This window comes from Oncorhynchus kisutch, linkage group LG14 (assembly GCF_002021735.2).
Source record: "Oncorhynchus kisutch isolate 150728-3 linkage group LG14, Okis_V2, whole genome shotgun sequence".
Classification (NCBI taxonomy): domain Eukaryota; kingdom Metazoa; phylum Chordata; class Actinopteri; order Salmoniformes; family Salmonidae; genus Oncorhynchus; species Oncorhynchus kisutch.
Window position 1 is genome coordinate 14,975,788 of NC_034187.2, and position 25,509 is coordinate 15,001,296.

General features: G+C 41.4%; 1 protein-coding gene across 1 annotated transcript; it reads left to right on the top strand.

Moving 5' to 3' along the window:
• Positions 1–1,038: 1,038 nt before the first annotated feature.
• LOC109904269 (serine/threonine-protein kinase VRK1) lies at positions 1,039–24,821 on the top strand. The gene is made up of 13 exons (XM_020501512.2): positions 1,039–1,141; positions 1,995–2,154; positions 2,366–2,421; positions 2,749–2,818; positions 3,480–3,567; positions 5,087–5,195; positions 8,337–8,429; positions 10,899–11,031; positions 15,750–15,870; positions 15,944–16,002; positions 22,469–22,650; positions 24,172–24,271; positions 24,360–24,821. The coding sequence occupies exons 2-13, from the start codon at positions 1,995–1,997 to the stop codon at positions 24,521–24,523; spliced, it is 1,335 nt and encodes a 444-aa protein (XP_020357101.1). The 5' UTR covers positions 1,039–1,141; the 3' UTR covers positions 24,524–24,821.
• Positions 24,822–25,509: the final 688 nt, after the last annotated feature.

A 25,509-nucleotide genomic window follows, 5' to 3' on the forward strand; every position in this document is an offset into this window, starting at 1 on the left:
TTAAAATTGATGGGAAGATGGATGGAGCCAAATACAGGACCATTCTGGAAGAAAACCTGATGGAGTCTGCAAAAGACCTGAGACTGGGACGGAGATTTGTCTTCCAACAAGACAATGATCCAAAACATAAAGCAAAATCTACAATGGAATGGTTCAAAAATAAACATATCCAGGTGTTAGAATGGCCAAGTCAAAGTCCAGACCTGAATCCAATCGAGAATCTGTGGAAAGAACTGAAAACTGCTGTTCACAAATGCTCTCCATCCAACCTCACTGAGCTCGAGCTGTTTTGCAAGGAGGAATGGGAAAAATTTCAGTCTCTCGATGTGCAAAACTGATAGAGACATACCCCAAGCGACTTACAGCTGTAATCGCAGCAAAAGGTGGCGCTACAAAGTATTAACTTAAGGGGGCTGAATAATTTTGCACGTCCAATTTTTCCGTTTTTGATTTGTTAAAAAGGTTTGAAATATCCAATAAATGTCGTTCCACTTCATGATTGTGTCCCACTTGTTGTTGATTCTTCACAAAAAAATACAGTTTTATATCTTTATGTTTGAAGCCTGAAATGTGGCAAAAGGTCACAAAGTTCAAGGGGGCCGAATACTTTCGCAAGGCACTGTATCTTATTCATGAGCCAGGTGTCCGGTGATGCAAGTGAACCCCAATAGTTTCCAAGGCTATCAAATTGCCAGCAACAGGTACAATAAGAATTAAGTTAAATGTGTATAAAATAGGCTACAAAATAACAGATGGGTTGGATCATTAATAATGGCAACTTCTTCTATAATAATCAAGTTCTTATATGTATCTTCCAACTGCCTGCATCCATAGACCTATCCGATTACATATCACAACATTGTTTAAAAAAATCTTACTTTGAAACATTTGCATAGAGGTCTAAGCTGCTCCTCCACCTCTGTCCTTCCTCAGCACAAGCAGCACATTCGATTTAGAACTCTCATGGCACCCCTGAAAATATGCAAATGACCCTGAAAATAGGCAAATGAGAAAAACATGTTTCTGACCAATAGGGGTAGGCAGTGTTGCAGTATGTGCGAATCTATTTCCGGTTGGCGTTAGTGCGGGAATTTTTGAGGCGCATCGAGGACAACTTGGAAATAACAACAAAGACAACGAGGTTTGCATTAGACAATAAAAACCTGTGAAATTCAATGTTTTTGTTTAGATGTATTGACATACCGTGTTTAAGAACAAGATTATCACGGAAACACGGTGTTTTGCTTTTCGTCCAAGGCTTCATCAGAATGAAGGCCATTTCTAGCATGCCATCAGCTAACACGTTAATGTTAGTTAGTAATGTTGTTAGCTAGCTAGTTAAGAGTATCTCGTTGGAGGAATTGTTTAGCTATCAGTCCGCTGGCTTTTACGATTGTCTGCAAATCATGGATGCACGCGTGTTACCTATTGGCATTAAGTTCGCTTAAATTAGCTAGCAACTAACAAGTAGTAGCCGTTAACCAGCTAGGTAACGTTAGCTAGCTAAATTTAGGAAATGCCTTAACGTTACTAGATTCGATGCAATTTACATTGTGCTGGACTAGCACAATGCAAAAACTATATTGTTTGCATCGAAGTTATGAAAATCTCTCTCTCCCCAATTTGTTGTAAAAGTCTAACTCTGGCTTGATTGGTGATTGTTAACTCTGTAGCTAGTTAGTTCGCCGAGCCAGCGTGAACCTGATAATCGAAACAGCTACCCACGGTAGTGGTTACCAGATCGATTTGAAAACTCACGTGATCCTATCATGTGATATGGTGTTTACACGTCATATTCAAACTTCACTGAGACGTTAAGAAACAGCTTTCGCAGATAAATTGTTGACGGTCAAATAATGGCATTGCTATGATATATGATCTAGGAGTATGCAGTATACCGTATTGGCTAGTAGTCACAAGACAGTTGTGTTAAATTAACTAAAATGTGGTAGCTGTATAGATTATATAGAAGGTCATGTATACGGTCCCTTCAGATGCCCCCAAAAGCCCAGGCAGCAGGGAAGGGCAGAGGACCAGCTAAGAGGAAGCTTGCTGAGGAGTTCCCCCTTGGAGAAGTACTGACTGATACCAGCAAGAAGTCCTGGAAACTGGGAGCCCCTATCGGACAGGGCGGCTTTGGACTACTCTATCTGGGTAAGAGAAGCATGGCTACATGGGTGATAAAACACATATTCTAGTCATTGATTGTTCATTCATTTATTATCGATCAGGAATATTACTGCATGTCTTGCACATGTATATCTAGCCCTTCACCTAATAGGCTAACTGATGTATGCTATCTCTTTTTTATATTTTTTTTATATATATATATATATATATATATATTTTATTTTATTTATTACAGCCAATGATAATTCATCTAAAACAGTTGGAGCTGATGCCCCATATGTAATCAAAGTGGTAAGACAACTCTTGCTTGATAATACATGCCTTGTATATGATTGCACGATTGGCCTCTGTTCCATCTCATGCCTATACAAGAAAGACAAAGGAGACATTTAAAGTCCTTAGTATGCTTGTACAGTTAATGACAATATACTCAACATGTTCAATTCAATCTGATAGCCCTGTATGACTCCAGGCCTACCTATGCTGCATGTATAGTGTTTCCAGAGAATAACTGTTCTCCTTATAATGTAGTCTAAAGTGACCATAATGGGATGAATAAAGCTGTACTGTTTGGTCAACTGTCCTCCACTGTCCTCTTTTTTTTTCTTCTTAATCTAGGAGCCCAGTGACAACGGACCACTGTTCTCAGAGCTCAAGTTCTACATGCGAGCTGCCAAGCCGGATCTAAGTATGCATACCAGACACCACTCCCTCCCTCATGAATACACATACACACACACAGTCTCTCAACACTGGAACAAACAAATACGCATAGAGAAATGAGCAACTTTCTTAATTAAGGAAGTGTAGTTGTAGCTCTATTTAGTGAGGGCCTCTGTTTACAACACGGTGCCTTTGGTGGCTCCTGTGTTTGCCCCAAGGCCGCAACTTTGCATTTTATATCATAACAATCCAAATGTCAATCTCCCCTGACAATTAACTGTTATATTGCTAAGGAATGAACACTCATATTTTATTCATTGGAATATGGCGTTGTCTGTTGGTAAATATTTGTCCCAGTAGGAGATTACTTTACGGCGGGCACTGGCTTGCCCCACACGGTATTACGCTGCTCTTATTACTTTGAACACCACTACCACCAAGTTTTATTACGTGTGTTTTGAATCATTTCAATAATTTGCCTTGTTTTTACTTTTAAATGGCAGTCATCTCAGTTTAACCCTTTAAAAGTGAACTGCCTTTTAGCGTGTTGTATCGTGAATGATGTTTAGGCAAGTATTTAGAATTTTTTTCATATCTAGTCGTGTTTAAATAGTTTTGCTACTCGTGATTCCATAAAGATTATTGTTTTATATTGGTACAACTGTTGCCATTTTTTTGTATTTTAGTTCAGAGTTGGATGACGTCTCACAAGATGAAGTATTTGGGAGTTCCGAAGTACTGGGGGTCTGGACTACATGAGAAAGGAGGAAAAAGGTATTGGGTAGTTAAAAATCTCATAGCCTCTCATGTATTATTTCTTATCATGGCTTTGACATGGTCATAGTCATGAGGCGAAGCCGATTGGCGTAGACCACCACAGCCATTAGAAAAATGTCATAACACGTGGCCTCTCATGTAATGTTGCTTTTATACAACTGTTACCAGCATTAAAAAGCCAGATTAATTCCCAAATCATCAATTTTTGGAACTCTTTTATCACCTTTTATCTCCACAAAGGACGTTGGTATCTGGTTGCTAAGCAACCATTTTTTGTTTGTCAGGACGAAACCAGTTTATCAAAAGTTGCTGGCTTATGACCAAATTATCAAACAAAACGTATACTGCAATTGGCAATGCTTGTTGTCTAGTATATCATGGGCAGGATCTAAGGCAGAAGATACACAAAGACACTTTCATGCAATTTTAGTGGCCGGTTACAAGTGATATAATCTGAAGCAATTTAGCTGTTACATGAAGCAACTAGAAACACAATTAAAATTGCATGCAACAGCCAATCAAATTGAAGCTGCTTTGTCATATTGTTTGAGAATTCTAAACTCCATGTCATCTGCTGCTTTACATGTGGTTTTACAAATGATTTGTTTATCCAACCGTTTGGTTATTGTAACAACATGGATATAGACAAAATGCTGTCTGTAAAAATTTTGCCAGCTAGCCAAATCTCATTACAAAGCTAGCTAGCAACTAAATAACCAAGCCAGCGACGACTTAAGATAGCCAGCACAGCGAATGCTTCTCTTTGAAAATTACATTTCTTGACTGCAAAACAATGTCTATAACAATCTCCCATTCTGCTGTCTTTCTTCAGCCTTGATCACTGGTTACACAGCACTGACAGCTGTATTATTGACATGACAACTGGGTCAGAATGGATTATGTGACAAAGTATTAGTTTCGATTGTGCGACCTAGTGTCAAGCTACAGCCAAAGATGAAAAGTTACAACTGGATGCAACCAAGTTTCAGATGAGTTGCTTATTAGTTGCGGGGGGGGGGGGGGGGGGGTTTAAGAAGCAATCAAGAAACAACTCGGGTGCAATGAAGCAACGAAAGTTTTGTAAAGGTTGATTTGTCTAACTCCAGCCTAACACTGTGAATTCCAAACCACCTGCTGTGTAATGCCTCTTTTTAAATCTGGTTCTTCCAGTACCATGACAGCAATCTGTTATGATATGTCACCCATATAAATACCTGTGGACCAGTTTGGTATATTTGACACACCCATAAAGTTAAGCGGTTGTGCATGTCAAGCCAACGCCTTACTCCTCCAGCTACAAGCAATTTTGATTGATTAACATAGACAGTATGTTATCGGGGTGTGTCAAATGGCACTCTATTCCCTTTATAGTGCACTACTGTTGACTGGATGCCATATGGCTCTGGTAAAAAGTAGTGCACTATATAGGGAATAGGGTGCCCTGTTCAAAAGTTGTGCACTCTATAGGGAATAGGGTGTCATTTGGTATGCACACTGAATCTCTGGTTCCTTCCAGGTACAGGTTCATGGTGATGGACCGGTTTGGGACGGACCTTCAGAAGAAGTTTGAGGAGACTGGAAGGAGGTTCCCCCGGAAACTGGTCCTGCAGCTCGGGCTGAGACTCGTGAGTTTTGTCGTCATATAACTGCCAATAGTAGAGCCAAGAAAAACAACTAACTAAAGTTCACTCTATGAAACATCTTGGCTGTTTATTTAATTTACTATATCTTTACATTTGTCATTTATCCAGAGTGGATTAGTTCAATCATCTGAAGATAGCTAGGTGGGACTAGGGCGGTTACGGTGACCGTATTACCGCCACACCAGCAGTTATGAGTCATGTCAGCAGTCAAATTCCGCGTGACCGTTTAGTCACTGTAATTGGGCTTCTCCAAGCTCTTATGCTGCTGCTGGTCATTAGTAGTCTACCAAACTTGCTAACTGCCTGGTACTCAGCACTCTGTTGTCCCTCTAATCACTCTGACATTGATGCAAATGTATAATGATCAATTCTAAATCAAAATAAATTAAACTCTTATGATTTAGTATATGTAAAGAAAAGATTAAATCAAGAACAGTGTGATGACAATATTAGCCTATCACTTTTTTTGCGCCTTTTTCAAATCATAGTCGCACACCTCATGTAGCCTAGCCCATAGGCCTATTTGTTTTGATTAGGTTTTTTGTATCACAACTAAAGTGGGCAAATAACTTCTTAAAATTAAGAACATTAATCTGCTTTACAACAGGCGTAGAGCCCAACTGGCAAACATTCGCAGTGTGTGACTTTCAGGTTTGGGGAAGATCATTTTTACCATAAAAATGCACCTTAATATAACAGCATTACAAGCCTAATTGCATTTGTGGTCACTTTTGGTGTTTTCCGCTAATGGAATATTTGCACTACTGCCGTGTGTGCATCGCTGCGCTTATATTGTGAAGAAATAGACTAATAGTTTATCAACATTTTAAGCTAAACATTCTCACTTGCGTCAGGCTCATTGCTTAAACTGTTTTTTAAAATGCCAATGGTTGTATTCATTTGGGATCTATTGCATCCCACAACAGTCCCTATGGAATATTTATTTATCCTACAGAATAGAATTTGTCAACTTTTGTACTATGGGGATAGTATATTTACATAGGCTAGTGCTTTTTCTGTTCGTTAGGCCTACTCATCTTGTTGGCTGATGAAAAGTAAATGTGGACAGTTCTTCCAATATCTTCAATATGCGCTCTGGAATTGGATAAGGACGCATGCGGTTGCGTCCTTGACGTGTCTATCTTCACTTGTAGCCTGTGAGAAAGAGGAGAGGTACGGGAGAAGGGAATAGGTGCGGGAGAAGGGAATACTAATTATTATGTTCAGCCTAAGGTCACAACAACCACTGGCCGCAAAAGGCATTGCTTTTTTAGTGGGCATTGCGGTCACATAAAGGGGGATGCAGCTGGGAAATTCGAGGCATTTTCAAGTGCTTGTCAAATTGGGAATGAGAGACTGATGAAGAATGTACAACCTGTGCCACAAAACAAGGCAGAGCTCAAAACTTTCATGTAACATTTTTCAAATCATCAATTATATTATTCATCAATTATATTAATTTGATGACATTAAACATTTAAGCATTAAACATTTAAGGCAATTTAGCTAGCTAGCTTGCAGTTGCTAGCTAATTTGTCCAATTTAGCTAGCTTGCTGTTGCTAGCTAATTTGTCCTGTGATATAAACGTTGTTGTTATTTTACCTGAAATGCACAAGGTCCTCTACTCCGACAATTAAACCACACACAAAACGGTCAACCAAATAATTTCTAGTCATCTCTCCTTCTGTCAGGCTTTTTCTTCTTTGGACTTTATATGGCGATTAGCATCTAACTTTCTTAAAGGTGTATTACCACCACCGACCGACCTCGGTTCATCTTTCATTCACCGACGTGGGTATAACCAATGAGGAGATGGCACGTGGTATCTGCTTCTATAAACCAATGAGGAGATGGGAGAGGCAGGATTTGCACCACGTTCAGCGTCAGAAATAGAACTGACTTCTATTTTATCACTTGGCAACGCAGACGCTCGTTGGCGCGTGTGAGCAGTGTGGGTGCAATGATTGAATATGTATGTGTAAATTTATTTAGCAACAGAAGTGGTGTGGTCAGCATGTTAGACTGCATTAAAAATCCAAACATATAGCCCAACATTTGTATCACAACTAAAGTTACATAAATAACTAAATTAAGCATTAACAGGAGTACCTGTTTTTTTCTCATCTGCTCAACACAGAATAGCCGGATGTGTGATCTCCCTGAAATCGGCAGCTATGTTCAATTTTATTATTCATAATATAAAATAACGCCACGGAATTCTAAGCAAATCTCATCTGCTAAATGAACTAGTGTAGCCCACAGCGATATGGCATAGCCCTATCAGGGCCTAACATAAGGACGGCTCAGAGTATGCTATTCTGTTTTTCTGAAATGGACTACATTTTCTTCATATCCTGTTTCTTTAGACCTGTCTAAAATAAATAATGGATTTATTGTAATGGTGTAGGCTATATTACATGGATTTATTAGACTTTTTAAAATGTAGATGGCTTGTAGGCTACTGATGTAGAAGCCTGGAGATGCTACATTTGTTTACATTAATTACCAGTCAATTAACGTGAGACCAGCAGTTATTTGCTTGACAATCACCGGCTGACGACCGTTCATGACCGATACAGCCCTCGGTGGGACAACCACAAAGCTCAGTCATAGTAAGTACATTTTTCCTTAATAAAGTAGCTATCTGCAAAGTCAGTGCTAGTAAGGGGGAAAATTCAAGTGTTAGCTCACGAAAGGCAATATGCATCTCCAGGCGGGATATGACAAGTGCCTGGATTAGGACCTGCGCCACTTCCGGTGTGAGGAAAGATCGTACTCTACAGATGTTGTAGAGCATGAACCTGCAGGAGCTTGTCACTGCTTTGATGTGTGCAGAGAACGACCGGGGGGCTGTCCAAGTTCACGCCAAGTTTATTTGCACTCTGGGAGGGGGACACTTTGGAGTTATCAACCATGATGGAGAGGTCTTGGAGCGGGCAGGCCTTCCCCGGGAGGAAGAGAGCAGCTCCCCCTTGTTGAGCTTGTGGTGGTGGGCCGACATCCAAGCTGAGATATCTGCCAGGCATGCAGATATCTTTCATGTTCAAAATGTTGTTTGCCTATGTATTATTATCTCTGTAAATAATGTTTGATATTTGCCTCTTCTCCCCTCACTTGTGTAGCTTGACATTCTGGAGTACATCCATGAGCATGAGTATGTCCACGCTGACATCAAAGCCTCCAACCTCCTCCTCAGCCACAACAACCCCAATCAGGTCAGTGGCTGTCTTTTCCAAAGATATTGGCCTTGAGCTGTTGTATTATCTAGGGTCCTACCTGTCTGTCATTCACACTAGTCCAGCACTTACACACCCGATTCAGCTGATTCTTAAGCCAGAGCTTGGTAAGTTTATTTGAGTCTGTTGAGTTACAACCCCAGGAATGGATTGAGAAACACATATGTGGTGGGGCTTTTTGTCCTGATATGGCTAGCATCAATGCTATGCTAATCCTGTTCGATCTTACCATGTCAGGGCTGTATAGCTTGCTAGCAATGTGCCTTGTGTGTAGCAGTGGAGCTTTCTGAGGGGAGAATGGCTCATAATACAACTCTCCTTCCGTGGCCTCCAATTGCTCTTAAATACAAGTAAAACTAAAGGCATGCTCTTCAACCGATCGCTACCTGCACCTACCCGCCTGTCCAACATCACTACTCTGGACGGCTCTGACTTAGAATACGTGGACAACTACAAATACTTAGGTGTCTGGTTAGACTGTAAACTCTCCTTCCAGACCCATATCAAACATCTCCAATCCAAAGTTAAATCTAGAATTGGCTTCCTATTTCGCAACAAAGCATCCTTCACACATGCTGCCAAACATACCCTTGTAAAACTGACCATCCTACCAATCCTCGACTTTGGTGATGTCATTTACAAAATAGCCTCCAATACCCTACTCAACAAATTGGATGCAGTCTATCACAGTGCAATCCGTTTTATCACCAAAGCCCCATATGCTACCCACCATTGCGACCTGTACGCTCTCGTTGGCTGGCCCTCGCTTCATACTCGTCGCCAAACCCACTGGCTCCATGTCATCTACAAGACCCTGCTAGGTAAAGTCCCCCCTTATCTCAGCTCGCTGGTCACCATAGCATCTCCCACCTGTAGCTGTCTCCCACCTGTAGCACAGGTATATCTCTCTAGTCACCCCCAAAACCAATTCTTTCTTTGGCCGCCTCTCCTTCCAGTTCTCTGCTGCCAATGACTGGAACGAACTACAAAAATCTCTGAAACTGGAAACACTTATCTCCCTCCCTAGCTTTAAGCACCAACTGTCAGAGCAGCTCACAGGTTACTGCACCTGTACATAGCCCACCTATAATTTAGCCCAAACAACTACCTCTTTCCCAACTGTATTTAATTTGTATTTATTTATTTATTTTGCTCCTTTGCACCCCATTATTTTTATTTCTACTTTGCACATTCTTCCATTGCAAAACTACCATTCCAGTGTTTTACTTGCTATATTGTATTTACTTTGCCACCATGGCCTTTTTTGCCTTTACCTCCCTTCTCACCTCATTTGCTCACATTGTATATAGACTTGTTTATACTGTATTATTGACTGTATGTTTGTTTTACTCCATGTGTAACTCTGTGTCGTTGTATCTGTCGAACTGCTTTGCTTTATCTTGGCCAGGTCGCAATTGTAAATGAGAACTTGTTCTCAACTTGCCTACCTGGTTAAATAAAGGTAAAATAAATAAATAAAAAATAATAGTGGCCAGAATGGCGCGAATGGAATAGTATCAAACACATGGCTTTCATATGTTTGATACAATTCCATTCACTCCATTTCAGCCATCACATTACACTCCAGCCATTATTATGAGCCATCCTCCCCCCAGCAGCCTCCACTGGTGTGTAGTGACTAGCAATGTTACCGTACCTGTAGACTTCCAGTCAATGCTAATTAGCATTGGCTCACAAAACTACCGCTAAGTTCCTTTATACTGCATGCAGAGACATGCCAGAATCTAGCAGTAACCCTCTAAAATGGAGAGGCCTATTTCTCAGTCTGGGTAGGATTTCAAATGGTTGTCTCTACCTCTTGAAGTGAAGTAATGCCTTTGACCTGATATGTAAATTGAACAAACATTGGATATATTTATTTATTTGATTATGCTGCTGCCACTGGTTCATTGGATTCAATTCGACATTAGAGACATAAAAGAGGGGAGGAGGGGTTCTTTATTCTTCTCTAAACAGGGGAGAGATTAGATGGTGGCTAAGAGCTCTTTCAAGCAAACAAGGTGGGGGCAGGGGCAAATATGTAATTTAGAGATTAATAATGTTTCCGTGGTGTGTTATTAAAGTGCTATTTTTAAATTACAATTTAGAAAGCAACCCCTTGGGAGTCTCAGGGTTAGCTCTCTTTCTGCCTGCTCCCTGCCTGCAGTTATTGGAAACATTTGTTTGCCTTTCTGGGAGCTGAGGATTTGAGCAGGGAGGGAGGGATCTATAGTTTACTGTAACTATGCTTTGTAATGTACACGTTATTGTTATAGTCCAGGCGATATGTGGAAAAACATGTTTTCGTAAAGGCATGAAACTTAGTACACATGTACAGTGTTATTAGTAGTAATTTAGTTACAAGCCACATCATGTTAAGTATACTCACTCATTTGGTTGGCTGTATGTGCATGCATGAATTTATCTGTTTTGTTTGCAAACCTCTAGGTTTACTTAGTAGATTATGGACTGGCCTATAGGTACGCTCCAGAAGGAGTGCTGAAGGAGTACAAGGAAGACCCTAAGAGGTGCCATGACGGGACCATCGAGTTCACCTCCATCGACGCACACAAAGGAGTCTGTAAGTACAGCACACCTCACTGAGCCAAGCCAGGGGTAGGTACGTTCAGTTGGGAGTAAATGGAAGAAATCATTGTTTTTCAAAATAAAAAGGTAACCTGATTAGGGCGTTCACCCACGGTGCTCAGAATGACAGAAATCACATTTACATAATGGTAATTGTTCTTAACAGAGCATGGAAGTCGAGGATGCAATGATGCGTATCCTTACAATGATGCAATGATGTGTGTCCTTAAAATGATGCAATGATGTGTATCCTTACAGTGACGTGTGTCCTTAAGATTACGTGTATTTTTACCACACACTTTGAAGATGTTAGAATTGTCCACATTTACTTTTCCTCAACCAAGACGAGAAACGAATAGCAAAATCATAGCATAGATGGAGCGTGATTTTCAAATTTGGGGAAGAACATTTTCACCATATAAATGCACCTTTATATTAAGGCATTCCATGCATCATCGCATTTGAAGACTTATGTAAGAGAGCCTACTATTCCTAATGTGATGAGTAGATTGGATAGTCATGAATTAGGCTAATAATATATGTATAGATGTATTTTATTTTATTTCCATTTTTTTCATTTGACCTTTTTTAACCAGGTAGGCTAGTTGAGAACAAGTTCTCATTTGCAACTGCGACCTGGCCAAGATAAAGCATAACAATTCGACACATACAACAACACAGAGTTACACATGGAATAAAACAGTCAATAATACAGTAGAAAAAAGGAAAACAAAAAGTATATATACAGTGAGTGCAAATGAGGTAAGATGAGGGAGTTAAGGCAATAAATAGGCCATGGTGGCGAAGTAATTACAATATCGCAATTAAACACTGGAATGGTAGATGTGCAGAAGATTAATGTGCAAGTAGGGTGCAAAGGAGCAAGATAAATAAATACAGTATGGGGATGAGGTAGATAGATGGGCTATGTACAGGTGCAGTGATCTGTGAGCTGCTCTGACAGCTGGTGCTTAAAGCTAGTGGGAGATATGAGTCTCCAGCTTCAGTGATTTTTGCAGTTCGTTCCAGTCATTGGCAGCAGAGAACTGGAAGGAAATGCAACCAAAGGAGGAATTGGCCTAACTGCCCGTGTATATTTGTTCCTAACTGAAAGTTGCATATCACGGGGGCTATTCAATGCTAATGCAGAACTCCACAAATGTTTTTGTGCTGGTCAAGGGCAGACAGGTCTGGAGTGAACCAAGGACAATATCTATTCCTAGTTCTACATTTTTTTGAATGGGGCAAGCTTATTTAAGATGGCGAGGAAGACCTTTTTTAAAGAATAACCAAGCATCAATGTCATTCCAGGATACCCCGGCCAGGTCGATTTGAAAGGCCTGCTCTTAGAAGTGTTTTAGGGAGAGTTTGACAGTGATGAGGGGTGGTCGTTTGGTCACAGACCCATTACGGATGCAGGCAATGAGGTAGTAATCGCTGAGATCTTGATTGAAAACAGCAGAGGTGTATTTGGAGGGTGAGTTAGTTAGGCACCCTCATAGATATCATCCTATGTTTACAGATTTGGTGTTGTACCTGGTAGGTTCATAATTGATCATTTGTGTGAGATTGAGGGTATCAAGCTTAGATTGTAGGATGGCCGGGGTGTTAAGCATGTCCCAGTTTAGGTCACCTAGTAGCACTAGCTGAGAAGATTTATTGAGGGCAATCAATTCACATATGGTGTTTCGAGGGCACAGCTGGGGGCAGAGGTTGGTCTATAGCAAGCGGCAACAATGATAGACTTGTTTCTGGAACGGTGAATTTTTATATGTAGAAGCTCAAATTGTTTGGGTACAGACTTGGATAGTGATCGAGAACTCTGCATGCTATCTTTGCAGTAGATTGCAACACCGTCCCCTTTGGCAGTTCTATCTTGGTGGAAAATGTTCTAGTTAGGGTTGGAGATTTCAATGTTTTTGGTGGTTTTCCTAAGCCAAGATTCAGACATGGCTAAGACATCCGGGTTGGCAGAGTGTGTTAAAGCAGTGACTACAAACTTAGGGAGTAGGCTTCTAATGTTAACATGCACGAAACCAAGGCTTTTACGGTTACTGAAGTCAACAAATGAGAGCACCTGGGGAGCACCCGCGATTGCGGTTAGCTAGATACGAAGATCCAGATGAAAATGTTCAGAGTTTGCGGTCGGAATCCGGAGATATGGAGTGAAAAAAATAGTTCCGTTATCCTCTGGTTTGAGTCAGGTTGTGCGAACTGGCAAGAGCTTTCCGAGCTAAAGGTTAGCTGATGACTGCTAACTGTGGTTTGCCAACTGATAGCTGGTAGGTAGTTAGCTGGCTAGCTTCAGTTGAGTGATTCCAGATCCGAAGTAAATAGAAATAGTTCAGGAAAAAAAACAGATCCACTCATCATTGGGTGAGGCGGGTTCCAGGAGAGTAGAAGTTGAGGTTTAGGAAAATATTTTTTAAAAGATGTAAAAAGATATATACAAGGGACACAACAGGACAAAGACGTCTGACTGCTATGCCATCTTGGATACTTTCAAGGCTTACCTTCAAACTCAGTGCCTCTTTGCTTGACATCATGGGAAAATGAAAAGAAATCATCCAAGACCTCAGAAAAAATGGTTCATCCTTGGGAGCAATTTCCAAACTCCTGAAGGTTCCACGTTCATCTGTACAAACAATAGTACGTGAGTATAAACACCAGGGGACCAGCAGCCGTCATACCGCTCAGGAAGGAGACGTGTTCTGTCTCCAAAAGATGAACATACTCTGGTGCGAAAAGTGCAAATCAATCCCAGAACAACAGCAAAGGACCTTGTGAAGATCAGGGAGGAAAAAGGGACAAGCAGGTATCTATATCCACAGTAAAACGAGTCCTATATCGACACAACCTGAATGCCGCTCAGCGAGAAAGAAGCCACTGCTCCAAAACCGCCATTAAAAAAAGCCAGACTACGGTTTGCAACAGCACATGGAGACAAAGATCGTGCTTTTTGGAGAAATGTCCTCTGGTCTAATGAAACAAAAATAGAACTGTTTGGCCATAATGTCCATTGTTATGTTTGGAGGAAAGGGGGAGGCTGGCTACCCGAAGAACACCCTCCCAACCGTGATGCACGGGGGTGGCAGCATAATGTTGTGGGAGTGCTTTGCCTGCAGGAGGGACTGGTTGACTTCACAAAATAGATGGCTTCATGAGGAAGGAGTATTATGTGGAAATCCCTGACCTAGATCCTGTAGAAAATCTTTGGGCAGAACTGAAAAAACGTGTGCGAGCAAGGAGGCCTTCAAACCTAACTCAGTTACACCAGTTCTGTCTGGAGGAATGGGCCAAAATTAACCCAACTTATTGTGCGAAGCTTGTGGAAGGGTACCTGAATAATTTGACCCAAGTTAAACAATTTAAAGGCAATACACTCAATTAGTATTTGATAGCATGTAAACTTCTGACCTACTGGGAATGTGATGAAAGAAATTAAAGCTGAAATAAATCATTCTCTCCACTATTATTCTGACATTTTACATTCTTAAAATAAAGTGGTGATCCTAACTGACTTAAGACAGGGAAATTTGACTAGGATTAAATGTCAGGAATTGTGAAAAACTGAGTTTAAATGTATTTGGCTAAGGTTTATGTAAACTTCCGACTTCAACTGTATATGTAGAAGCAATGAATCAATAGATAACGTTTAGCTTAAAGTGTTGATAAACTATTTCTTAACATTGGGCTATTAGCACAGCAATGCGCACAAGGTAGTAGGCTACACGCAAATGATCATTTGGCTATCGGACAATGAAAAGGTTGAAAAACAAAAGAATATGAGAGAAATATGCTACTGATTTCAATGGTGTATGGAGGTCTTTCTAAAGTAGTTGCCTCCATGGATACGGTGGGATGTTGCCGTGGCTACTTTGAAGCAAGACAAACATGCCTCATAATATGTAGTAAAACATTCGGGTTTCATTAAGTAACTATGTGTTTTCAAAATGCATACTGCCTCCAGCTCTTTGGAAAGTGCTCTGTGACGTGCTAATGAAGCCTGCCTTCCTTTGCCTATGCATTTGAATGGCAAATGGGAAGCATGCTTCAATTACCAGTTGAGAAATGCAATTCTAAAAGCTAATATTTGTATCTAGAATTGTTGTGCAAAGATTGGTCTTATAAAAGCTCTGTCTGACAGATTTCCCGCTCAAAGGCTCTCTGTCTGTATGCTGTGCTTGTGAGGATAAATACGATTCATAAAGAATATACACACACCAATGTAATTCCACAAAACTGTGCAAATTAACCCATATACTGATAAGCATGACCAGTCAAATGTATTTACATCAATGAATAGGCTAAAAAGCATTATTTTCACAATGTGATTTTTTTTGTTCACCTGGACAATTGGCCAGCGACGATTTTATTTATTTATCAGCAAATAAAATTACAGCCAAAAGCCAGCTATTGTCAGCTAACATATATCCTGCCACCACTGTATCAGTAGGACCTCTAAAGGGATCTGTTGATCAGTTCAGTTGTGAAAATAATGGTATGAAAAAGGAAAATATAAGAACAGAACTCACCGTGGCAACGAACCGTTAAAAGCAGCGGGTAGCCATTTTACCGCCTCTGACCACAACATTTGCTGTCATTTTACATGTTTAACGATTCTACATGTTTAATGGCCACTTGGTCGACACCCAGCAGGTGAGCGCTGCTTTAAACCCTTCAGACTGACGTAGTGGTGTTGTATGTCTGCAGCTCCCTGTAGAAGGAGTGATCTGGAGATCCTGGGGTACTGTATGGTCCAGTGGCTCTGCAGTAAACTGCCCTGGGAAGACAAGCTGCAGGACCCCCTCTATGTCAGAGACGTAAAACTACAGTAAGATGTCACAAACACACACACACACACAGGTTGGTAAGTTGAGATCCTAACTTGTTTTTGTCGTTCACAGATGCAGGGATAACGTGTCAGAGTTCATGTCCAAGTGTTTCTCCTCACAAGACAAGCCAGGTGAGAGAGAAACAAATGCTACATTTCTTAGAACTAAGTTTTCTACTTTGTATGTTGGTCTTCGTGTGGATGAGGATGTCAATATTGTAGTTGAAATTAGTTTGACTTATCAAACTTTAACATGAGTAGCTGTTAGGCCAGTGGCGTTATAGTTACACCATTATCACTAGCTGCTGCTTCACGAACAGGGGCCCTGTTGATCTCCTCATATTGCGTGCTAATTCATTAGCCCCACCGCTAATTCTCTGACCGCAACAAAACTTCCCACTTTAACTTTCTTGTGAATTACAATGCGATGTGTGCATTCATGTGAAGCATAGGTTGGAGGCAATACCAAGGAGGGCAAGAGTGTTGGCTGAAGTTTGCCTTTTGGAGTGACATCACTTCAGATATGTTTTAGACATACAGTACAAGTCAAAAGCTTGGACACCTACTCCTTCCAGGCTTTTCCCTTTGTACTATTCTGCATTGTAGAATAATAGTGAAGGCATCAAAACTACGAAATAACACATGAAATCATGTAGTAACCAAATAAATGAAATAGTAATATTTTTGAGATTCTTCAAAGTAGCCACCTTTTGCCTTGATGACAGCTTTGCACACTCTTTGCATTCTCTAAACCAGCTTCATGATGTAGTCACCTGGTGTGCATTTCAATTAATTGCCGTGTTAATTTGTAGAGTTTCTTCTTAATGCGTTTGAGCCAATCAGTTGTGTTGTGACATGGTAGGGATGGTACACAGAATATAGCCCTATTTGGTAAAAGACCAAGTCCATATTATGGCAAGAACAGCTCAAATGAGCAAAGAGAAACGACAGTCCATCATTACTTTAATTAAGACATGAAGGTCAGTCAATCCGGAAAATGTCAAAAACATTGAAAGTTGCAGTCACAAAAACCGCTCTGATGAAACTGGCTCTCGTGAGGACCGCCACAGGAAAGGAATGCCCAGAGTTACCTCTGCTGCAGAGGATGATTTCATTAGAGTAAACTGCACCTCAGATTGCAGCCCGAATAAATGTTTAATGGAGTTCAAGTAACTGACACATCTCAACATCAACTATTCAGAGGAGACAACATGAATCAGGCCTTTATGGTCAAATTGCTGCAAAGAAACCACTACTAAAGGATACCAATAAGAATAAGAGACTTACTTTGTCCAAGAAACACAATCAATGCACATTAGACCGGTGGAAATCTCTCCTTTGGTCTGAAACGTTGGTCGAACCACCATGTCTTTGTGAGATGTACAGTTGTGGCCAAAAGTTTTGAGAATGACACAAATGTTAATTTTCACAAAGTCTGCTGCCTCAGTTTGTATGATGGCAATTTGCATATATTCCAGAATGTTATGAAGAGTGATCAGATGAGTTGCAATTAATTGTTAAGTCCCTCTTTGCCGTGTAAATGAACTGAATCCCCCAAAAAACATTTCCACTGCATTTCAGCCCTGCCGCAAAAGGACCAGCTGCCATCATGTCAGTGATTCTCTCGTTAACACAGGTGTGATTGTTGATGAGGACAAGGCTGGAGATCACTCTGTCATGCTGATTGAGTTCGAATAACAGACTGGAAGCTTCAAAAGGAGGGTGGTGCTTGGAATCATTGGTCTTCCTCTGTCAATCATGGTTGCCTGCAAGGAAACACATTTGCCGTCATAATTGCTTTGCACAAAAAGGGCTTCACAGGCAAGGATATTGCTGCCAGTAAGATTGCACCTAAATCAACCACTTATCGGATCATTAAGAACTTCAAGGAGAGCGGTTAATTGTTGTGACGAAGGCTTCAGGGCGCCAAAGAAAGTCCAGCAAGTGCCAGGACCGTCTCCAAAAGTTGATTCGGCTGCGGGATCGGGGCACCACCAGTACAGAGCTTGCTCAGGAATGGCAGCAGGCAGGTGTGAGTGCATCTGCACGCACAGTGAGGCAAAGACTTTTGGAGGATGGCCTGGTGTCAAGAAGGGCAGCAAAGAAGCCACTTCTCTCCAGGAAAAACATCAGGGACAGACTGATATTCTGCAAAAGGTACAGGGATTGGACTGGGGTAAAGTAATTTTCTCTGAATCCCCTTTCCAATTGTTTGGGCATCCAGATAAAAGCTTGCCCAGGGAAGGCAAGGTGAGCGCTACAATCAGTCCTGTGTCATGCCAACAGTAAAGCATGCTGAGACCATTCATGTGTGGGGTTGCTTCTCAGCCAAGGGAGTGGGCTCACTCACAATTTTGCCTAAGAACTCAGCCATGAATAAAGAATGGTACCAACACATCCTCCGAGAGCAACTTCTCTCAACCATCTAGGAACAGTTTGGTGACGAACAATGCCTTTTCCAGCATGATGGAGAACCTTGCCATAAGGCAAAAGTGATAACTAAGTGGCTCGGGGAACAACCATCGATATTTTGGGTCCATAGCCAGGAAACTCCCCAGACCTTAATCCCATTGAGAATTTGTGGTCAATCCTCAAGAGGTGGGTGGACAAACATCAACCCACAAATTCTGACAAACTCCAAGGATTGATTATGCAAGAATGGGCTGCCATCAGTCAGGATGTGGCCCAGAAGTTAATTGACTGCATGCCAGGTCGGATTGCAGAGGTCTTGAAAAAGAAGGGTCAACACTGCAATTATTGACTCTTTGCATCAACTTCATGTAATTGTCAATAAAAGCCTTTGACACTTGTGAAATGCTTGTAATTCTACTTCAGTATTCCACAATAACATCTGATAAAAATATATAAAGACACTGAATCAGCAACTTTGTGAAAATTAATATTTGTGTCATTCTCAACTTTTGGCAACGACTGTAGAATAAGTAAACGGATGATTTCCGCGTGTGTGGTTCCCACCGTGTAGCTTGGAGGATGAGGTGTTATGGTGTGGGTGTGCTTTGCTGGTGACACTGTCTGTGATTTATTTAGAATTCAAGGCACACTTAACCAGCATGGCTACCACAGCGTTCTGCAGCGATAAGCCTTCCTGGTTTGCGCTGATGGATTCTGGGTTCTAACTCCTAAGTTTGGGATAGGGTTAATTATCAGGTATCCTATTGAAATATTGAGTGCTTAGGTTTAGAGGGTCTACACCAAAAGTTAATGGTCATCTGTAGGAGGACGGTATATGGTGGGTGCTATTTAAGCTTGGAATGTGCTGTGTGCAGGGAAAACGATCATGTGGCAGCACTAAGGGGAGAGAGCTGTGGATTAGCGATGAATGGGGTCCAGGTCAGGTCACTTTAAGGGAGAAGGAACATTTTATTGCCCGCGTCACTTAATTTCCTACCTTGCAACAGAGATGTAGTGTTTGGAGAGAAGGAGATTCCACCCCAAATTTGGGTACATATACCACCGCTATTGTAAACATGTTCTTGTCGGTTCAGCTGTTCGATCTTTTGGGAAGAAGAAACCTTGTTTGAGCTTTCATAGTGTCTGTCGAGTTCTTACTCTGATAATTAGAATCTAACAGCGCTTAGAGGGACTGTCCTTTTGAAAAACATATTATAATGACGCAAAACACACCTCCAGGCTGTGTCAGGGCTATTTGACCAAGGAGAGTGATGGAGTGCTGCATGACCTGGCCTCCACAATCACCCGACCTCAACCCAATTGAGATGATGTGGGGTGAGTTAGACTGCAGAGTGAAGCAAAAGCATCCAACAAGTGCTCATCATATGTGGGAACTCCTTCAAGATTGTTAGAAAAGCATTCCAGGTGAAGCCTGGTTAAGAGAATGCCAAGAGTGTTTAAAGCTGCCATCATTGCAAAGGGTGGCTACTTAGAGGAATCTAAAATGTAAAATATATTTGGATTTGTTTAACTTTTTTCTTCTTTTTTGGTTATTACATTATTCCATATGTTATTTCATATTTTTGATGTCTTCACTATTATTCTACAATGTATAAAATAGTTAAAATAAAAATCCTTGAATGAGTAGGTGTGTCCAAACGTTTGACTGGTATATGAACTCTTAGTTTTTTGTTGAAAGATTTGTGGGCGATTTCATATGGTATTTAGGCATGCAGATTTGACTTCACTCAACATAACATTAACTTTACAATATGGACTAGGGGGCGTTCAATCTGAAGGAGGAAAAAATGGACTTTTAACAACGTTTAACAAGCCATTTAATTCAAGGCCTGAACCAGGGCCTTCCTCTCCTATCCTCCCCATCTCGACCTACACTCATTCTCCTCTGTCTCCTCTTCACTGATCCTTCTGTGGCAGCACACGCTCTGGCCGCCGTGTGACAGAAGGAGAGATTTCTCTGCGGGCTGTTGTGTTGTGTGCGGCTGTACCACAACACATCTCACCAGCCCAGAGATGGAGGTGATGGGAGTCGAGCCGCCGTGGTTCTGTTGTGTCCATCATCACTAATTATGTTTGTTGTGACTAGGGTTGCACATTTTAGGGAATATTCAGAGGTGGAAACTTTCCCGTCGGAATATATGGGAATTAACGGAAATATATTCAAATTAATATTAATACCATTTAAATGTAATGTTTTTTGCATTGGATGTATTTACCATATCATATGGAGACAAAACATAAACCTTTTACCTGATCATAAGTAGACATAATTGCAAATGATTCAATCCTTCTAATATAATAAAAAACTATTTAGTTACAAATTGAACTTTTTAATTAAATGAGTTGACTCTTCACATGATGATTTCACTGAACAACAAAAGGGAATATTGAATGATCCTCAATGATCCATCGCATCTCCCAAAAATGTTTTCAACGTAAAATGATAGTCTAGAAACTAAAGCTTTGGTTGTCTTCCTCAGGCTTCCATGTCTTCTCCCTGGACCTCCTCAATGTCCACCTCTTGAATATCAGTCTCTGAGGTCTCATCTTCACTGTCACTTTCCAACCTTGTTGAGGATGGCTCGTTGTCAGGCTCAAAAAGCTTCAAATATGCCTGGATGGCCACCAATTCTTCAACCCTTGTATTGGTCAGCCTGTTGCTTGCTTTGGTGTGTCTTCCCAAACAAGGACCAGTTGCGCTCTGAGGCAGCTGATGTTGGTGGGATTTGGAGGATGATAGAGGCAACAAGAGAAAGAGCCTCAGATCCACCAAGTCCCTTCCATCAGGTGGCTGATGAGATTTGTTGGCACGACTGCCCTATTGCATCTCCATCCCAAAGCCCTTGCTTGGAAGTGTACTTTGCCAAACTGCCAATAACCTTGCCCTCATTCAGGCTAAGGTGGTGAGACACTGTAGTGATGACACCATAGGCCTTGTTGATCTCTGCATCAGACAGGATGCTTTTGCCTGCATACCTGGGGTCCAACATGTACGCTGTGGCGTGTATGGACTTCAGGCAGAAGTCTTCATGCTTTTTGATGTATTTCAGAACTGCAGTTTCCTCTGCTTGGAGCAACAGTGGGCAGGGCAATACGGATTTGTTCTCTTACATCAGTCTGAACATCAGACAGGATGGCAGAGTGGCTGCTTACCACTCTCTTTGGGAGAGTGGCTGCTTACCACTCTCCCAAAATACATCATCCAGTAGGATCCTCTTGGTGGGGCTTGTCCATATTGGCAGGCTGTGATATGGCCATTTCTTGGAGAGACACCTTTCCTTCCAGGAGACTGTCAAACATAACAGGTGTTGCCGGGCAGCTTCAATGTGGTGCTCTTATTCTTCTCACTTTGCTTGGTGAGGTAGATTGCGGCTATAACTTGATGACCCTTCACATGCCTAACCATTTCCTTGGCTCTCTTGTAGACTGTATCCATTGTTTTCTGTGCCATGATATCTTTGAGGAACAGATTCAATGCATGAGCAACACAGCCAATAGGTCTGTTGTGAGGGTAGGGCTCCTCCACTTTAGACCAAGCAGTCTTCATGTTCGCAGCATTGTCTGTCACCAGTGCAAATACCTTCTGTGGTCCAAGGTCATTGATGACTGCCTTCAGCTCACCTGCAATATAGCGACTGGTGTGTCTGTTGTTTCTTGTGTCTGTGAATAATGATTGAGGGGTGGATATCAGCTTGATAACAAACATTTTAATCCATGTTGTAGTTTATGGTCAGTGGGGGTTGGGAATCTTCAAGTTGAATTGATTTAGTTCATCTTTTTTTTGTATTGTATGTTTGTGTTTTTATCACAATGTTGGAGCAGATTGGGGAACAGGTTGAAATGCATAGGGATGCTCATTGCCTCATACCATCATCTACTATATTGAACAGGAGAATCTCAACCACTCTTCAGCTAGCTACCTTTTTAATTGTGAATAGGGCTACATTTAAAATTACGCTTAAATTTTAAACCACTTTAAAAATATATATATATATAAAAAAATGAAGAACTTTTTTTTAAACTTCTATTTATGTGTTATGACCACTGAGTGTCAGGTAAAGTGTTCCCTTTTTTGGGGAAGCACCGCAGCTCATATACAACTTGCTGGGACTCCTTTTAAAAGAATAAATCCACTCTTTTATTTGATTTCTTTGTCATATTTTAGATGAACTTCAGAAGTTCATGGAGGAGGTGAAGACTCTAAGCTACACAGACAAACCGGCCTATCAGAAGCTACGTTCCATTCTGGAGGCGGGGCTTAAGTCAATTGGCACCAAAGATGACGACAAGCTGGAGTTCTCCTCCGTGGTCAGCAGCAACGGAGCTGGACCATCGTCCTCTGCCAAGGTCAGTGCACAGACACACGTTGCACGCAAAGACAGACATACACACACATATACAAATGTGTTGCTGTGAGATCATAGTAGCCTTGGCGTTTAAAACCTGGCACGCTCCAGACCTTTTTGAAGCCCGGCCTTTCAAACGGAGCCCATTTCAACCACCCCTAATGTGTTTACCTGTTGAAAGCCATTTCATTTGAAATGTAAAAATGCCCAAGCACGATCCGAGACTAATTGGGCAGGGTCGTGTGAATGGCTGCCAAGTGCATTGATTTTCAAATACAATTAAGGTGTGATGCTTTTAAAAGATATGCCTTGACCGTGGCTTATTGACGTTTTTACCCCCAAAACACAGTCACACACACTGGTCAAAGCGTTGTCTATGGCACGCTGGCTAACACGCAGGGTTTTCTCCAACAGCAAAAGCCTTTTTCCTTTCCTCTCTCAATTTCCTCCCCTCTCCTGTCCTCTCTTCTCCATCTTACCTATCTCCTTCCTCCTCTCCCCTTCCAGTTTCTCTTCTCGTTGTCCTCCCTTTTCTCCCCTCTTCCCTCTCTCCTCCTCCTTATCCTCTTTACTGTCCTCCTCACTCTCCTCTCCGACAGGTCTAAGTACCTGTGTTTATCCCTCCAGTAATGTATCACAAATTTGATGACACGGTAACCTTGGAGTTGGTGCTGCCTGGCAATCAGTGGGCCAGTCTCACGGCAGAGGGAGGGGTCTCCACTTCCCCTTCCTTCCCCCTCCTCACGCTACCCACAATACGTTTGCATAAGGACGGTGCCACCGGAGAGCTGGCTTGTGCCAGTTGAGGGTTACCTGCCCACTGCCGTTATTGTATGTAATTATCTAGCCAATCTGTTCAGCTCAGCAGGGTCTGCTGATAATCATAAGGTAGCAATTGGCAAAATGAAAGGCAAGACGAGAGAGGGAAGAAAGGAGGGAGGGGCGCGCGTTCATTATACAGTTTAAGAGAGAATGAGGAAAAGGAGGGATGGCAGAAGGAAGAAGAGATGGAAGAGTTGATTGCTGTCGGTAAGTGCATCTTTCTCATCAACGTGTTCTGGGCTGGTATGATTTCATGGACACAATTATTTGCTAGTTTTAGTCTTGAATGTGTAGAACAGGGAGAAAAAGTTAAGTCATAGTTGATGAAAATTGTACCAAAGTGCTCACCTCAAATCTCAACTTTGACACTGAAGACAGTTCCAGATGTCTTAAACAATTACCCCAGAAACAAAATTAGCCCTGTCCATTGTTGTTATTTTATAGGTCAAGGAAGCAGAATTCATTGTGTACTTTGAGTGGATTATTCCTGTCGAAGGTTTTCTTCCTCTGTGAGAGTCATAATTGCATTTGCTCAGATGTGACACAGACGTTCACAAGGCTCCGGGCAGATATAAGCGTTCGGTCGTCGTGTGCCAAAGCAGAGTTCCTAATTTCATGTTTGATTTCTGCCCCCTCCAAGGTTGCTGCAGGCGGACTGTGAGATTTGACCACATTTCTCTTTTTTTTTCTCTCCTCACAGAAGACTTCCAAAAGAAAGAAAGTGGTAGATTATAAAGAGGAGTCTGATGATGAGGTCGATGGCTCTCCCGCCAAGAAAAGAAAATCTCCAAAGAAGAAGGGTAAGAATCTTCTTTTCCTCCTCTCCTACGCTCCTGTCCTCTTCTCAGGTTAAACCACACAGAATACGTTTTGATCTTCTCCCGACAGGGGTGAAGGAAAGTAAAACTGCCAGCCCTAAAAAGAAAGCTGCCACGCCTAAAAATACTGCTGCCAGACCCAAGAAGGCACTGGTGGAGATGGGTACTCAGACCACACCTGGCCTGAAGAGAGGCAGAGGTAGACCTAAGAAAAAGGCAGAACCAGTAGAATGAGTTCTACTTCTGCCGTCTTATTCGAAGTTCCAGCCAGCCTTCCTCTCCGCTCACCTTCCTCTCACTGTCCGCTTTTAAGAGATACTCCATTTTAACAGGTTGTAGAGTATGTCTGTTCTGCACTGTGCATATTTTTTTATGTTTCATTTTGTTAACACGCAAGGCCTTCTGTAAGTCCGATAATAAAATAATAATGTTGTGAGATTCAGTGGTATACTTTTTGTACACTATAAGTCATTGAAAACCTGTGTTTCATGCTTATGTACATAAAAATAAAGCCAGTCTTCACATTTTCAAACAGGACATGTATTTTTTTCCAACGGGGCTATACATTTGGGTGAGTTTTTTTCTCTCTCGTCTGAGTAGCCTCATTTCACTGCCAAATCTAGTGTTCAGCGGAATAACAACACAATGTCAAATACAGGTAGCCTAGACAAATAATTAACATCCAATCACATTAACCGTTACTGTCTCACAGGAAACCTTCACTCTTGCGCAGACATTTAGAAACGAAACATGACACTTTGAAAAATAAGTTACGGGTGTTTTTTGAGTGAGAATAAAGATTACTTTTGAGTAATAAGAAATATAAAATCAAAAGATACCATTAATAAGAAGGGTCTAGAAGTGACCTATATGGTGAGCTACCGAGTGGCTAGGACAGGCAAGCCCCATACTATTGTGAAGGACTTAATTCTTCCTGCTGCGGTGGATATGTCTGGGGGAAAGAAGCCCAAACAACGATACAGACAATGCCTTCATCCAACAACACTGTTTCATGACACATCAGTGACATGTCAGGAGTTGTTTTGAAACAACTGCTTCACATACAAGCCAGTGAATTACAGTGGGGCAAAAAAGTGTTCCCACTTAAAAAGATGAGGCCTGTAATTGTCATCATAGGTACACTTCAACTATGACAGACAAAATGAGGGGAAAAAATCCAGAAAATCACATTGTAGGATTTTTTATGAATTTATTTTCTA

Bases quoted from the DNA above. Each gene is read 5' to 3' on its own strand.
- LOC109904269 (XM_020501512.2), top strand. From the start codon at position 1,995: ATGCCCCCAAAAGCCCAGGCAGCAGGGAAGGGCAGAGGACCAGCTAAG. The intron at 11,032-15,749 runs GTAAGTACAGCA...GTATGTCTGCAG, and splicing joins CGACGCACACAAAGGAGTCT to CTCCCTGTAGAAGGAGTGAT. The intron at 16,003-22,468 runs GTGAGAGAGAAA...GTCATATTTTAG, and splicing joins CTCCTCACAAGACAAGCCAG to ATGAACTTCAGAAGTTCATG.